The following is a 17,575-nucleotide window of genomic DNA, read 5'->3' on the forward strand; positions in this document are numbered from 1 at the left end:
GAAATATCAATAACCTCAGATATGCAGATGACACCACCCTTATGGCAGAAAGTGAAGAGGAACTAAAAAGCCTCTTGATGAAACTGAAAGAGGAGAGTGGGAAAAGTTGGCTTAAAGCTCAACATTCAGAAAATGAAGATCATGGCATCCGGTCCTATCACTTCATGGCAAAGAGATGTGGAAACAGTAGAAACAGTTGCTGACTTTACTTTTCTGGTCTCCAAAATCACTGCAGATGGTGACTGCAGCCATGAAATTAACAGATGCTTACTCCTTGGAGGGAAAGTTATGACCAACCTAGGTAGCATATTCAAAAGCAGAGACATTTCTTTGCCAACAAAGGTCCGTCTACTCAAGGCTATGGTTTTTCCACTAGTCACATATGGGTGTCAGAGTTGGACTGTGAAGAAAGCTAAGCACGGAAGAATTGATTCTTTTGAACTGTGGTGTTGGAGAAGACTCTTGAGAGTCCCTTGGACTGCAAGGAGATCCAACCAGTCCATTCTAAAGATCAGTCCTGGGTGTTCATTGGAAGGACTGATGCTAAAGCTGAAACTCCAGTACTTTGGCCACCTCATACCAAGAGGTGACTTATTGGAAAAAACCCTGATGCTGGGATGGATTGGGGGCAGGAGGAGAAGGGGACGACAGAGGATGAGATGGATGGATGGCATCACCGAGTCAATGGACATGAGTCTGAGTGAAGTCCGGGAGTTGGTGATGGACAGGGAGGCATGGCGTGCTGCAATTCATGGGGTCGCAAGGAGGCTGACACGAATGAGCGACAGAACTAACTGAACTGACAAGCTAGAATGTGAAGCACACAACTCTTAGAAAGGGCTACTTCATACTAACACTTCCAAGGAGAAAAATGCCTTGACATTCCACTTCTTCAAGGATCAAACTTATTAGTCATTGCAGTGGCCCAGCGAAAGTGCACCCTGAGGGAATGTAGGATGGAGAAAAGCAGGCACCATACTGTGCTTTGGACATTCTGGCCTTGGTATTTCAGGACGGGTCTTTTGGGTACACCCACCTCTTCAGCAAGTCTAGAGAAGTTTGCGGGAGTCTATCCTGGTTTCAGATCTCTCAGTTATTGGTTGATGACCCCAATTTTGTTTGCAGTGTATTAACATACATAGTGCACAGTTAAAAGATAATGAGTAGAGCTTTCATGGTGGTCCAGTGGTAAATTATCTACCTGCCAATGCATAGGACCCAGGTTTGATCCCTGGTCTGAGAGGATACCACATGCCTCAGAGCATCTAAGCCCGTGCAACACAAGTACTGAGCCTGTGCTCTAAAGCCTGTGTTCTGCAACAACAGTAACCCCAGTAATGAGAAGCCTGTACACAAGTAACTGGAAAGTCACTTCTGCTTGCTGCAACTAGAGAAAGCCCACGTACAGTAAAAAAAAAAAAAAAAAAAAAAAAAAAAAAGCTCAGTACAGCCAAAAAAACAAAAAGACATTGAGTCCTCTGGACTGACCAAAAGAAGCATCAAAATGCCAGTCTCCAACCATATCCCAGCCAAGTTTATGTGGAGAATTCATAGCCTGATTGCTGTAAAAAGAGAAAGAAGTCAGCAAAATGAAGACTTAGCATAGCCAAAAATAAATTTTAAAGATTATTAAAGAAAGAAAAAAGCTTTTAATGAGAAATGCATACTTCTTTATAAAACTTTGTGTTCCACGCTTATGATGACAAAGCTTCAAATAGTTATATGAGAAAAAGTTGCTTACATCATAATATATAATACTTAAGCAAATACTTTAATGAAATGGAATGTCAGATTACTATATGATCACCTGACGGTAGTTAGGCAATTTACTTCTTGTTGAAAAATTGTAATATATTTTCTCTCATTTCTTTGTTGTTTGTTCCTGAAAGATCTGTCAGTTGTGGACAACAAAGCACATTGTAAAATATAAAGTCTTAAGAAGACACTAGAATTTTTTTCACCAAAATTATCAACTTGGCACTATCTGTAACTGTTTCTATGTGATTTATCTGACTGAACTCAAGTCCTAAAGGAACTGTCTTTCTTTACATTTACAGGGCACCCACTATGTTCCCTGTCATCGTCTACATGCATTTTAATGTTACAAAAGTCTCAAAATAACCTATTGACTTATGTATTTGTTAGTGTAAAGCAGGAAAGAAATGTAAACTAAACATTAAAACTGGGTCATAACATGTGGATAGAAAAAGCAATGCTAAGGAAAACCTATTAAAAAAAAAAAAAAAAAGAAATAGGATGGCAGGATTTAAGAGATTAGCACTGAAACATATATATTAACATATGTAAAAGAGCCAGCGGGAGTTTGATGTACAAGCAAGTGCTCGCAGACAATCTGGAGGGATATGGTGGGGAGAGAGGTGGGTTCAGGCGGGAGGGCACATACGTATGCCTATGGCCTATTCATGTTGATATACAGCAAAAACCATCACACTATTGTAAAAAAAAGAAAAAAAAATTAACGGATGGTGAGTTAGGCTGATCAGATAATCAAAGCTTTCCCACACCTAACACATTGGTGTAGTATTCCTACAGTTTGAATTTTCTGAGGGTCAGAAAGTTGATATATTTTACTGTATTGTCTACATGTGTAAGTTTTCACTGCAGAATGGATTCTCAGATGATCTGCAATGTCATTTCTTGTCACTGAAGGGTTTGCCACATAAATAACACTTCCGTGGTTTCCCTTATGTATGAACTGCCTAATGGGCAGTTAATGCTGAACATGCACTAGAAACTCTGACATATTCATTTCACTTGTATGTTTTCAATACACTATGAATTCTCTGATGAATTATAAGGCCTAGACACTTGACTAAAGGCTTTGTCACACTCACAACATTTGCACTAATATGTTTCTCACAACTGTCACATTTCTAATATTTCTCTCTAGTATGAATTCTCCGATGGTTTCTAAGTCATTTCAAGTAAAGCACCAGCCATATACATCATATTTATATGGTTTCTCCTGTCTGAACTGCCTGATGATGAGTTATGGATGACTGTGCCTAAATGGTTTGTCACAATTTTTATATTTGTAAGGTTCTCTCCAGTATGAATTCTGATGAACTGCAAGGTTTGCATTCACACTGAAAGCCCTGCCACATATACCTCATTTATATGGTTTCTCTCCAGTATGAACTCTCTGATGAACAGCAAGGCTTGAACTTACAGTGAAAGCCTTGGCACATATACCATAATCACATGGTTACTCTCCAGTATGAACTCTCCGATGAACAGCAAGGGTTCCATTACGACTAAACGCCTTGCCACACACATCACATTTGTATGGTTTCTCTCCAGTATGAATTCTCTGATGAACAGCAAGGTTTCCAGTATGACTAAATGCCTTGCCACACACATCACATTTATATGGTTTCTCTCCAGTATGAACACTCCGATGAACACCAAGGTTTGAACTTACTCTGAAACCCTTGCCACAGATATCACATTTATATGGTTTCTCTCCAGAATGAAGTCTCCGATGAACAGTAAGGTTTGCAGTATGACTAAATGCCTTGTCACATACATTGCATTTGTATGGCTTCTCTCCAGTATGAATTCTCTGATGAAGTTCAAGTCTTGTAGTGTGATTAAAGGCCTTGCCACATACATCACATTTATATGGTTTCTCTCCAGTATGTATTCTCTGATGAACTGCAAGGCCTGTAGCTTGACTAAAAGCCTTGCCACATACATCACATTGATACGGTTTCTCTCCAGTATGAACTCTCTGATGAACAGCAAGGTTTGAGCTTACTCTGAAAGCCTTGCCACATATATCACATTTATATGGTTTCTCTCCAGTATGAATTCTCCGATGAACAGCAAGGTTTCCAGTATGACTAAATGCCTTGCCACACACATCACATTTATAAGATTTCTTTCTAGTATGAATTTTCTGATGAAGTCCAAGTTTTGCAGTCTGATTAAAAGCCTTGCCACATACATCACATTTATATGGTTTCTCTCCAGTATGAACTCTCTGATGAACAGCAAGGCTTGAACTTACACTGAAACCCTTGCCACATATATCACATTTATATGGTTTCTCTCCAGTATGAAGTCTCCGATGAACACTGAGGCTTGCAGTATGACTAAACGCCCTGTCACATACATTGCATTTGTATGGCTTCTCTCCAGTATGAGTTCTCCGATGAACTCCAAGTTGTGAGTTTTGAGTAAAGCATCGGCCACATACATCACATTTATATGGTTTCTCCCCAGTATGAAGTCTCTGATGAACAGTAAGGTTTGCACTACGACTAAACGCCTTGCCACATACATTGCATTTGTATGGCTTCTCTCCAGTATGAATTCTCTGATGAACTGCCAGGTTTGCAGTTTGACTAAAGGCCTTGCCACATACATCACATTTATATGGTTTCTCTCTCATATGGTATCTCCAATGAATTAAAAATTTTGCAGCTTGCTTAAAGACCTTGCCACACACATCACATTTATGTGGTTTTTCTCCAGTATGAATTCTCCAATGAATTGCAAGTTTTCTAGTTTGATTAAAAGCCTTGCCACACATGTCACATTTATATGGTTTTCCTCCTGTATGGATTCTTTGATGTTTAGTGAGTTCTGAGTCCTGAAGAAAGGTTATGTCACACTCATTACATTTGTAAGGTCCTTTATTTTGTGTTTCATGGTCTCGTAACAGTTCTGAAGGATGCATAACAGCATTCTCATCTTTACGAGTTCTCTGAGATGATAAACCTGAGGCACTGACGTCTGTCACAACTTGACTACATTCAAAAATTATCCCTTCAGATTGCATCATCTGCAATCCATCCTGAAAGCTTGATCTGTGCCTTTCAAAAGTTCCATTTTCTGCATCACTTCTACTATGATGATCTCTTCCATCAGTGAGGTTTTTGTTATGGGATGTAGACAATCCTTTGTCATTTCTTTCATCATCTGTCTGCAGACAATCAAAGTCATCTATATTTTCCTGGATCTTCCTGAGGTGAAAATCTTTGCTTTCAAGGCTTTCAGCTCTTTCAAACATCACTCTTTGAAAAATTTCCCCTTTACCACTGTCTGCTTTTGCCTGTAATTTCTTGATCATATCTATCTGAGACATATCTACAAGACATAAAGAACCACAGACATTCTATTAGTTACAATTCATAAATAAATTATTTGTCAAACACATGACTTTCATACCAAAAGTCATATCCATCCTAACAGAATTACGCATCTTCGCAAAGATGATCTTAAAACTATAGAACACTAAAGGAATAGAACTCTTTAAAAAAGAATGATCATATTTAATTCAAATTAATTTTAGGGTAGTGTAGTTTCAAACAGAATCAGAAAACATTCATTTATGCAAACTCATGTCATTCTCAAAAAAAACATATTGTCCCACCATGACCTCAAAAATCATCCTACTTTGTACTAAACACACTGCTGTCTCATAATTGAGGAGAAACTAATGGTACATTGTACACACTTTATGCATGTTTATACATATTTAAATGGTAAAGAACATACAGGACTAGAGAGGTGACTCAGTGGTAAACAAGCTGCCTGCCAATGCAGAAGACACAGCACAGGGGGATACAATCCCTGGGTTGGAAAGATGCCCTGGAGCAGGAAATCCCAACCGAGTGCACTATTCTTGCCTTAAAAAAATTCCATGGATAGGAAAGCTTGGTGGCCTACAGTCCATGAGATCACAAAGAATCAGACAGGACTGAGCAACTGAGCAAACAAGCATCAATCAGGCAACACATTGGAATGGTAAATAATGCAAAAGAAGCATTCTAATGAATAATGCAAAAAATAAATAGCAGTTAGTAACTGTTCAAAAAATACTACATTGAGAAAATAAAGAATTCTGTAAACTATATATATATATATATATATATATATATATATATATATATATTTTTTTTTTTTTTTGCTGGACCATGTGGCTTCTGAGAACTTGGTTCCCTGACCATGGATTAAATCCAGGCTAGCTGCAGTGAAACTACTGAATCCTATCCACTGGACTGTCAGGGAATTCCCTAAAATAATTTAAAAAATAAAAAAATAAACACTTTTCCAAATACCTCTTAGAAATCTATCAGTAGATAGACATATAGGCATTTTATGACATTAACAAGTGGTCCATGTCAGTTATATTGTAAGTGAAAAATTCTCTACTTACACGATAATCATTCAATACATCAACTCCCTATCTACACTCACCCAGTTCATTGGCTCCAAGATATATGTAAAGGAACAAGCTTCGGGGCTTCCCTTGTGGCTCAGAGGTAAAGTATCCGCCTGCTAGTGCAGGGCACACAGGTTTGATCCCTGATCTGGGAAATTCCCACATGCCTGAGAACAGCTAAGCCTGTAGGGCACACATGATGATTCTGTGCTCTAGAGCTGGGGAGTCACAACTACTGAGCAAACACAGAGACCAGGCATTGCAACAAGAGAATCCACTAGAATGACAAGTTCATGCACCGTAACTACAGGGTAGCCCTTGCTCACTGCAAGTCGAGAAAATCCCCTGAAGCAACAAAGACCTGAAGCAACAAAGCCAAAAATAAATAAATTTTATTTTATTTATTTATTTTTTTAGTGCCACCTAACAGCACTAATTGGAGAAGGCAATGGCACCCCACTCCAGTGCTCTTGCCTGGAAAATCCCATGGACGGAGGAGCCCGGTAGGCTGCAGTCCATGAGGTCGCTCAGAGTCGGACAGGACTAAGCGACTTCACTTTCACTTTTCACCTTCATGCATTGGAGAAGGAAATGGCAACCCACTCCAGTATTCTTGCCTGGAGAATCTCAGGGACAGGGGAGCCTGGTGGGCTGCCGTCTATGGGGTCACACAGAGTCAGACACGACTGAAGTGACTTAGCAGCAGTAGCAGCAACAGCACTAATTACCACAGGAGGGGGACAAGGGGAAGCAAATCCCTTTGAAATACCTCATCACATACTACCCAAAGTCAAGCAACAAAATTGACAGCAGTCAAATGATAGATTGTTGCAGAACATATAAAGACCTTGCCTTTTGGAATCTCTTTTCTTGGAGTCCACTTTCCATGAAACCTCTCTCTTTAAAAAAAAAAAAAAATCACTTTGTTCATTTAGAAACAGCCAATGTAAGTCAGAAGTACTTTCCATTTTCCTTAATAAAATGTAATTTTGAGGTAGGAGTTGGATGGGCTGCAGGTTGGACATCTACAATCAGCTACCCTCCTCTTTGTATGCCTTGAGATAAGAGACAGGTCGGCTCCAGTTGAGGAACTTACAGCCAACAAAAACAGGGTAATCAGCCAGTTTGTCTCTTAATTCAAGGGAATAATCATAGCAAGGACAAAGAAAGGAAAACACCCTGTCTGATACAGGAGACAATACAGAAGTGCAGAAAGGTGCCTTGGAGTTAAAAGTCAGAGGATCATTCCAGGCCATAATGAGTTTTGCTCCTCTGAGAAGTCTTTACTTCAAGATCCAGGGTGTGCCTGTGTACCCAAGGGGAGGGTCCTGAGACAAATTAACCAGGGGGGACAAAGCAAGGTGATTGGCCCACATTTCTCATAACTTTCTTACTTAAAACACACGTCTTACTTTCCTTAAGCAACCATGAGCTATCAGATATATTAGCATTTTGTAGCCTGGTGAACATAAACACCAGTGATAATGTCTAAGAATACTTGCTTTCTTATAGAGAATGTCTCAGGGTGGCACCAAACTTATTCATTAATAGTCCAAAATCTCTTTAGTTTGTCTGTAAGAGGAAATGAGTTTTCAGTAATCTGTGTTTCAGAATCTTATTTTATTTGGAAATGACCTAGATAATCAATGAACTTTCATTACTTAGTTTAGCACAACCCTAGGAGTTCAGGTTGGAGAAGGCAATGGCACCCCACTCCAGTACTCTTGCCTCGAAAATCCCATGGACAGAGGAGCCCGGTAGGCTGCAGTCCATGAGGTCGCTAGGAGTCGGACACAACTGAGCGACTTCACTTTGACGTTTCACTTTCATGCACTGGAGAAGGAAATGGCAACCCACTCCAGTATTCTTGCCTGGATAACCCAGGGACGGGGGAGCCTGGTGGGCTGCCGTATGTGGGGTCACACAGAGTAAGACACGACTGAAGTGACTTAGCCGAAGCAGCAGGAGTTCAGGTTATTCAAATCTGGAGAGACTATTTTAGACAGACATTTCTAAAGTATAATCATTCTTAATGCTGCTGCTGCTAAGTCGCTTCAGTCGTGTCCGACTCTGTGCAACCCCATAGATGGCGGCCCACCAGGCTCCCCCGTCCCTGGGATTCTCCAGGCAAGAACACTAGAGTGGGTTGCCATTTCCTTCTCCAATGCATGAAAGGGAAAAGTGAAAGTGAAGTCACTCAGTCGTGTCCGACTCTGAGCGACCTCATGGAATGCAGCCTACCGGGCTCCTCCGTCCATGGAATTTTCCAGGCAAGAGTACTGGAGTGGGGTGCCATTGCCTTCTCTTAGAGTTTATTTAAAAGCTCCAATTGCATTTACATTCTTTCCTTAAAACTTTCTTTACCTGAGTTACTTTAACTGTTGACAAACTTGCTTAACATTAAACCTAGGTACAACAAAAGTATTAGACAATGTTGAAGACTCAAGACATGTCTTAATTAGATTAGCAAACAAACATTAATACTAGATATTTAATATTGAATATTTCCCAATTCACGTGAACTGAAATTCATTTAGGTTAATTTCTCTTGTAATTGTTTGGTTTGGATGTGCTTACTTTTTTTTTTTTTTACAAACAACTGAATTAGAGCTCATTTACAAATTAACCTTAGCAATATTATCCAAAAACAAAGACACACACTGAGACAAACATAAATGCAGATTGACAGACATGAGAGCTCTCATACTTTCCTGCTTGAGATTTAAATTCTCTTTCACCCTTTTCTTCCCACCCCCCTGTACCATGGCGTAAATTCTAATTTGCCCAAGACTGAAATCTCTGGAAAAATGGGTTACATATTTCAAGGACATGGCAAAGGTGGCACGCTATGCAAGTTCGCTTCAGTCCTGTCCAACCCCCTGCAACCCCGTGGACTCTAGCCCACCAGGCTCCTCTGTCCATGATGGGACTCTCCAGGCAAGAATACTGGAGTGGGTTGCCATTCAGTCTTCAGGGGATCTTCCCTACCCAGGGATCAAATCCACGTCTCCTGTGTCTCTCCCAGGGGCTGGCAGATTCTTTACCACTAGAGTCATCTGGGAAGCCCTGGCAAAGGTTAACCTTAAGATTTTTTTTGGCACGCCTTTTTAACAAGCTTGCTATTTTTAATTCCACATGTAAAAAGAACCGGTTTTGCACTTTCAAAGGAAAAAAAATTTCATCTTAACCAGTTTTCTCCAGAGTTTAAACAACATCATGGCCATCCTATATCAAACAAGTTATCTTTCCTTTCTATAGTGGCAGATTTATGGCTACAACACAGATTGAACAGTGCTCAAATTGACTGTGATAACAGGGACAGAAGGACTGATAAAAATCTTGGAATGTCTCTCCAGGGAGATGGGGGTCTTTGATCAGAAGAATCTAAAGGGGTTAACAAACTTGCTAGGGTGGGGGAACCTGGGCTCCCGCTCCCCCCTCAGAGACAGGGGCAGTTAGAAGGGGACCAGCTGATGGAGAGGGAGGCAGAGGGGTTGGGAGGGGTGTAAGGCCACAACAGGACAAAGAATGGAGAGAAAAACGGCAGTGGGGGACACTATTGGAGCTGCGGGCTGGCTAAAGAGAGTCGACTTAAAAAGTGAAGATTTGATCAGCCAAAATATAATGTGACATTGTAATATGGATAATCATCCTCACAAATCGCATACATCTTTTTTGCAGTTTTAAGTTACCTTTATTTACCTCACAGTAGGCAGAGAGAATTGGAGAAGGCAATGGCAACCCACTCCAGTGTTCTTGGCTGGAGAATCCCAGGGACGGGGGAGCCTGGTGGGCTGCCGTCTATGGCTTTGCACAGAGTCAGATACGACTGAAGCAACTTAGCAGCAGCAGGCAGAGAGAAGGATCCAACTTGGATGGTGCTAAGCCTGGGCCTTGGATGGTGCTAAGCCTGGGCCTTGGTTGGCAAGGGCCCCTGCAAAGGCTGAACAATCTCAAGATTTGTCCTCTATCTTATCTATGGTGCTGCAAGACTTGCACTCACAGGAGACAGTCAGGACATTCACACTCAGGGCAGTTTCCATGCAGGCTAGAAGCTAGGTCAGAGGAATGCACTGCTTTGTCTTGAAGCCTAAACAAGACTATTTATTTAATTTCCCTAACACCCTGGTGGCTCCATGGTAAGAATCTGCTTAGTAATGCAGGAGACATGGGTTTGATTCTTGTTCTGGGAAGATCTCACATGTCACGGAGACTAAGTTGATGAGCCACAGATACTGAGCTTGTGTGGTCAAACTACTCAAGCCCGTGTGCCTAGGGCCTGTGCTTCACAACAAAAGAAGCCACTACAATGAGTAACTGTGCTTCCCGCTCTAGAGAGTAGCCCTCTCTCGTCTCAAATAGACAAAAGACCACATAGCAAAAAAGACCCATAAGGCAAAAAAAAAAAAAATCTTGCCTTCATCTCTGTGGGTGCTACAGCACCAGTGGAGGGTGCTGTACATTTCACATGTCGAAGAACAGAGCTGTAAGTTAGGGAGAAGAAAAATCTCCTGTGAGAGTTCACAAACATTAAACATCTGTTTTCTCACAGAACTCTCCCACTTGGAGAGTTTCCCAAACAACATGAATGGTGTGCCTTCCTCTCTGTCCTTGTGACAGTTGACCTGTGATCACACTGTGGATACTTTCCCACTCATCTGGATGTCTGCTATTAGCACTTCATTCTCCACAATCCAGGGGTCTTCTTCCTTCTGCCACAAGAATGGAGATAATGTTCAGATCAGAAACAGAACTTCCTACTTGGAAGTAATGCCATATACTGTGGCTTCTTCCAGAATCCAACCTCTTTTTTTTTTTTTTTAATCAATGTATCTGTTATTTTTAATACATTGGTGTATTCATTTCTTTTGGCTCGGGTGAGTGATCGCTGCTGCTTGGTCTTTTCCCCAAGTTCAGCAAGTAGGGGCTACGCTCCAGTTGCAGTGCTCGTGCTCCTCACTTGCTGCGGCTTCTCCTGGGTGCATGGGCTTCAGTAGTTGTCCCACGTGGGCTCAGTAGTTGCAGCTTCCAGGCTCTAGAGTGCTGGCTCGTAGTTGAGGCACAGAGGCGTAGCTGCTCTGTGACGTGTGGGATCTTCCCAGACCAAGGATCGAACCCGTGTCTCCTGCACAGGCAGGTGTAGAATGCAGTTCTTTTGTCAGCCAAGGAGTGAGGACATTATAAACCGACAGAAAAATACTTCTCTAATGAATTTACTATCTGCCTCCTTCTGAATGCACAGGAAATAGTATAATATACAGTACAACATGCAGCAGGTATCTAGTTCCTATCTAAGAACTACTGAACCAAGAACACAGGGCTAGAAAACAGGCAACTGGATATTTCAAAGTTTGAAATCAGCTTTATAAACACTCAAGCTGTGGAGAAACTCCTTGTGCATCACACAGTGGGCTGGTCACCTGAAGGCAAGACAAGTTTAAACTCCTGATGCCAATCAGGAAGCTTTACATGTGTGAGTCAACAAGGTTTTAAGCTTAGTCAAGAAAAACGGGAGATCTCAAAAGGTACAGAGGGAACATGCAGAGGTACCCCAGGGCAGATCCCCACTTCAGAAGGAAGTGATCCTCACCCACAGACAGCAGGTTCCCGAGGGTCTCCACCATCACGTCCTTGTACAAGGTCCTCTGTGCAGGGTCCATGCATTCCCACTCCTCAGGAGTGAAATCTATGAACACATCCTTGAAGGTCAACTGTGCCTGAAATGAAAACACATTTCACCAATGGGCCCTGAGGAAGATTCTTAGTTTCACACAAAACGAGAAGAGGTGAGAGGGGTAAAGCTCAATTCAGATGAAGTAATACTCTGATAGATACTTTAAAAGCTGCTTGAAGCAAACTGTTGGTCTGCAATCTAATTTATAATTTCCTCTTTTTCCTAAGATTATGATATCCTGCAATCAACATGAATTTGTCATGTATGTGGACAATACATGAAAAATACAGAAATTAAAACCAAGACTGGGTTGTCTATGCAGAAGTGTTAACATTCAACACACTGAGTGGCATGCACTACCTAGATGAGTTACAGCAAGACTGGTGTCTTCAGAGATGACAAAGTCCACTGTGACTTTATTTATTTTTTAATTAATTAATTAAGTTTACTTTAGCTTCCCTGGTGGATCAGATGGTAAAGCATCTGTCTGCAATGCAGGAGACCCGGCTTTGATCCCTGGGTTGGGAAAGTCCGCTGGAGAAGGAAATGGCAGCCCACTCCAGTATTCTTGCTTGGAAAATCCCATGGACAGGTGGAGCCTGCTAGGCTACCGTCCATGGGGTCACAAAAAGTCGGACAAGACTGAGTGGCATTCACTATCTAGATGAGTTACAGCAAGACTGGTGTCTTCAGAGATGACAGTGACTTTATTTATTTTTTAATTAATTAATTTTACTTTACAATATTGTATTGGTTTTGCATACATTGACTTGAATCCGGCATGAGCGTATATGTGTTCCCCATCCTGAACCCCACTCCCACCTCCCTCCCCATCCCATCCCTCTGAGTCATCCCAGTGCACCACCCCCGAGCACCCTGTATCATGCATCAAACCTGAACTAGTGATCTGTCTCACATATGATATTTTACGTTTCAATGCCATTCTCCAATATCATCCTGCCCTCGCCCTCTCGCACAGAGTCCAGAAGACTGTTCAATACATCTGTCTCTTTTGCGGTCTCACATACAGGGTTAGTGTTACCTTCTTTCTAAATTCCATATATATATGTTAGTATACTGTTTTGGTGTTTTTCTTTCTGGCTTACTTCACTCTATATAATAGGCTCCAGTTTCATCCACCTCATTAGAACTGACTCAAACTGATTAGAACTGAATTTGAATTGAATCAAACTGATTCAAATCTATTCTTTTTAATGGATGAGTAATAATCCATTGTGTAAATGTACCACAGCTTTCTCATCCATTCATCTGCTGATGGACATCTAGGTTGCTTCCATGTCCTGGCTATTATAAATAGTGCTGTGATGAACATGAAAACACACTGACTTTTAAAGAGCACACATTGTGATGATAATGACATCATCACACTGACGACAGATGTTTCAGCAATTCCTACACACTAAGCATTATCCTAAAGACTTTACACGGAAGAACCTGTCATCAATATAACAGGATGTTAGAGAAAGATCTGTGTCCAAATTCAGTTCAGTTCAGTTCAGTCGTTCAGTCGTGTCCGACACTTTGCGACCTCATGAATAGCAGCACGTCAGGCCTCCCTATCCATCACCAACCCCAGGAGTTCACTCAGACTCACGTCCATCGAGTCAGTGATGCCATCCAACCATCTCATCCTCTGTCGTCCCCTTCTCCTCCTGCCCCCACTCCCTCCTAGCATCAGAGTCTTTGCCAATGAGTCAACTCTTCGCATGAGGTGGCCAAAGTACTGCTGAACTTTCAAAGAAACTTCCTTCAAAGAAATCCTTTCAAAGAAATCCCAGGGCTGATCTCCTTCAGAATGGACTGGCTGGATCTCCTTGCAGTCCAAGGGACTCTCAAGACTCTTCTCCAACACCACAGTTCAAAAGAATCAATTCCTCGGCACTCAGCTTTCTTCACAGTTCAACTCTCACATCCATACATGACCACTGGAAAAACCATAGCCTTGACTAGACGAACCTTTGTTGGCAAAGTAATGTCTCTGCTTTTCAATATGCTATCTAGGTTGGTCATAACTTTCCTTCCAAGGAGTAAGCGTCTTTTAATTTCATGGTTGCAGTCACCCTGGAGAGTAAATTCTGTCACTCTAACAAATCGCTCAGATCAAACTGCTAAGAAATGAGCCAACAGCACCTGAGCTCAGGTGGTTGGGAGTGACAACTGAACCTAAAGAATCAACCAGTTAACTACCAGAGAAGGAAAGAGCATTCACAGAGAGTTTCCTGAAAATACCTGAAACAAGTTCAAGGAAGCTGAAATACAATAGAACAGCATAAATGGTCACGATACAGGGTCACACCCTCTCCCATCACAACCCACACAATGTCAGTAATCTTACTACAATTTACATCATTCATGTGATGATGCAGAAAAAACTTAACACCATGAAATACACTTAAGATAGAACTGAAACTGCTACAAAGCATACACCATTATTTATGAGAGGATGTTTTTGTAATAAAACCACGGAGTTATATATCCATGCATTCATGCATGCATGTGTAAACACACAACTGATTGAAACATAAAGATTGTCTTTATTTTTTTTTTCATTCTATCAAAATTCATTCAGCGTGAGCTTTGTGCGTCAACCTTGAAATATAGCAGTGAACATGATGGAGCTTACAGTCTAGCAGCCAGCCAGCCAATTTCATCATCTAGCAGCCAGCCAGCCGATTTCATCCACAATTTTAACGTTACTACTGAAATAAGTGCTCTGACACAGGCCCGGTGCTAAGACAAGATTAAACAGAAAGTCTAAGCTACACTGAGAAATCAGACAAGGTCTCTGTGAGGAAGAAACACTTAGGATTGGCAAGGTGGGAAACAGAAGAGTGTTGCAAGCAGAGAGAACAGCCTGAGTGCCGGCTCTGAGGCAGGAAGATATTTACTGAACAGAAAGTCAGCCAGTATGACTGGCACACAGGGAATGTACATGGGGTGATGCCAGGCAGAGGCTAATTTATGCAAGATCTATGGATTTGGGACTTTATTCCAAAAGCTACTGGAAGTCACTGAAGAATCTGCCGGCGGAAAGCTAGACACTTAGATTTGTTTTTCAGAGCTCAGTCTACTGTGTGTGGAAGTTGTTCTTTACCTGCTTACTCATGCCAGACTCTTTGCAACCCCGCTGACGGCAGCCCACCAGCTCCTCTATCCATGGAATTCTCCAGGCAAGAATACTGGAGTGGGTTCTCATTCTCTTCCTTCATTTCACTTCTTCATTCAGTAACTGTCAACATTCTATTTCTTCTTCAAAGCTTATTTCTTTTGCTTATGTTGGGTGTTCATTGCTGTGAGTGGGCTTTCTCTAGTTGCAGCTGCAGTGCCCGGGCTTGTCCTTGCAGTGGCTTCTCTTGTTTTGGAGCACAGGCTCTAGACAGCGTGGGCTTCCGTAGTTTTGGATCCCGGGCTCTAGGGCACAGGCTCAGTCGTTGTGGCCCATGGGCTTAGTTGCTCTGAGGCATCTTCCGGGACGTGGGATGGAACCCACGCACCCTACATTGGCAGGCATATTCTTAGCCACTGTACCACCAGGAATTCGTCAACATTATCTTATTCTAGTTCAAAACAAATAAAAAGTAATACAAGAAGAAAATAACACACAGAAGATTTCTTCCAATCTTTATAAAACACCTGTATTTAAAAATATGTGGCCCTCCCTACGGTGTATGGTAAAGAATCCACTGGGCAATGCAAGACATGTGGGTTTTTTCCTGGTCTGAGATCCCACATGCTGAGAGGCAACTAAGACAATGAGTCTCAGTTCCTGAGCCACAGCTGTAGAGCCCAGGAGGTGAAACTAATGAAGCCAGCGCACTCTAGAGCCTGGGCTGCAAGACAAGAGAAGCGACTGCAATGAGAAGCGTGAGCACTGCAACCAGAGAGTGGCCACCATTCGCCAGAACTAGGGAAAAGACACTGAAGCAATGAAGATACAGTACAGGAAATAAATACATTTTAAAAATAATAATGTGATTTTTATCATCAATTTTAGGTATGTACTTATTAATAAACTCCACAATTTATTATTGTATTCCATTAAGAAAATACTGAATCAAGATTAGTAAAGTTGGAGAATTCCCTCATGGTCCAGTGGTTAAGATCCCTCACTTCCACTGCAGGGTTTCAGGTTCAATCCCTACTCAGCGAACTAAGACCTTGGAAGCTGCATCATGTGGTCAAAAAAGAAAGAAAAAAAAATTAGTAAGCCTGATTTCACAGTTTAAATTAGACGGTGTAACGAAACACTCCCTAGCCCTGACATCTCTCTCTGAACGTTCCATTCCATTCCCAAAAACTTAAGTTTTCAAGGAGGTGCTCATTTAGTTTTAAATGTACTATAAAAAGTCAGAAGTGATTTCCCCTCATTGGCCTCTTTGGCCGATTTTACCGTGTACTGTACATGTTAATACCTGAGGTCCACATACAGCTTCTTTACCCTGGTTAAGAGAGAGCAGACAGCGCATCCAGATGGGCCCTAAGCAACCCCTGCTGCCCAACAGCACCGAGACCCCATCTCCAACCCATGGGTGAGAAGCCCTGCCCAGGATGGTGCTCAGGGGAGCCTCCTCACAAGGTCCACGTCACCGGGTCATGGGGAGGCGGGATCTAAGTGGAGACGACAGACCCTGAGGGAAGGCCCCAGGTGAGTGTGTGTGTACTGGAGTCAGACAGGATGCTTCAGAGTCAGACACGGTTAGCGAGTCCAGAGAAGGGCATTTCAGGAAGGCAGTGTGAGAATCCACTGAGAATATGATCCTACCTGAGAAAGAGCCATGCCTGACTCCTGTTCTTTCCTCTTCTGGGCTCCTTCGTCCATGAGTCTTCACAGATCTATCATGAAAGTTGAAAACATGCTGTTTAATGCATATGGTCAACACACCCCCTTCCTGAGCCCCAACCATACACACAGGGAAGCCCTCACCGTGTGGAACAGACAGTGCTTTGTGGCCACTGTCTCAGGAGAGACTCAAGATGGTCAACTCCCGCAGAGAGACCAACACGGGACTTTCCCACACTTTCCCTCGGATCACACTCCCCTCCTGGTGAGGCTTCATGTCCACAGCAGCAGGGGGACCTCGGCTGACCCCATGATCCCCTTCAGGTCACACAGTAGGCCCTGGTCCAGCCCCACTCAGAGCAGAGTGCCCTCCCCTCCCCCAGGGCCCGATCTCAGTCTCAGAAGTGGAGGCTAAGAGCCCTGGTGCTCAATGCAGGATCCAGATCGGAATCATCTGTGGCCTGTGCACATTCCTGGGGCGAGGCCCCACACGAGAACCTGAGGAGCATGTCTGTTGGGGGAGGGGTACAAAACATGCCTGGGCAAAATGCCTCATGATCTCATGTGATGCCTGTGTTGAGCACTAGTGAAGGATTAAGTCCAGGCCACCTCCCACTTTCTTCTTTTCCAGCTTTACTGAGACTAAGGAGAAGGGTTCTGTGTACATATATCATACCCCATGTGATCATGTGACACGTGTACACTGTGAAATATTTATCACAATCCACGAACCAACACATCCATCATCTCCAAATTCCCACGTTCTGTGTGTGGTGAAAATACTGACAACGTACTCTCCTGACAAATTCCTAGCAGGCAGTAACAGAATAGGATAACAACGGTAAGCGTGCTGCACACACATCCCCAGGACCCACTCATTTTACAACTCAAAGTCTGTACCTTTCGACCA

The 17,575-nt window shown here is 42.4% G+C and overlaps 1 protein-coding gene across 2 annotated transcripts in view; it reads right to left on the reverse strand.

The window, feature by feature from the left end:
• Positions 1-1,459: 1,459 nt before the first annotated feature.
• LOC129631045 (zinc finger protein 665-like) overlaps positions 1,460-17,575 on the reverse strand; it is a 53,610-nt gene continuing 37,494 nt past the window's right edge. The window contains exons 2-5 of one of the 2 annotated variants that reach the window (XM_055551806.1): positions 16,648-16,718; positions 11,781-11,907; positions 3,443-5,112; positions 1,462-2,451 (exon numbers count right to left, since the gene is read on the reverse strand). In XM_055551806.1, coding sequence (XP_055407781.1) covers positions 2,422-2,451; positions 3,443-5,112; positions 11,781-11,907; positions 16,648-16,704 — 1,884 coding nt within the window. In that variant the 5' untranslated portion in view covers positions 16,705-16,718 and the 3' untranslated portion in view covers positions 1,462-2,421. Of the gene's footprint in view, positions 5,113-11,780; positions 11,908-16,647; positions 16,719-17,575 lie in introns of both variants that reach the window. The other variant, XM_055551805.1, reaches the window with a different exon arrangement.

This window comes from Bubalus kerabau, chromosome 17, assembly GCF_029407905.1.
Source record: "Bubalus kerabau isolate K-KA32 ecotype Philippines breed swamp buffalo chromosome 17, PCC_UOA_SB_1v2, whole genome shotgun sequence".
Taxonomy (NCBI): domain Eukaryota; kingdom Metazoa; phylum Chordata; class Mammalia; order Artiodactyla; family Bovidae; genus Bubalus; species Bubalus kerabau.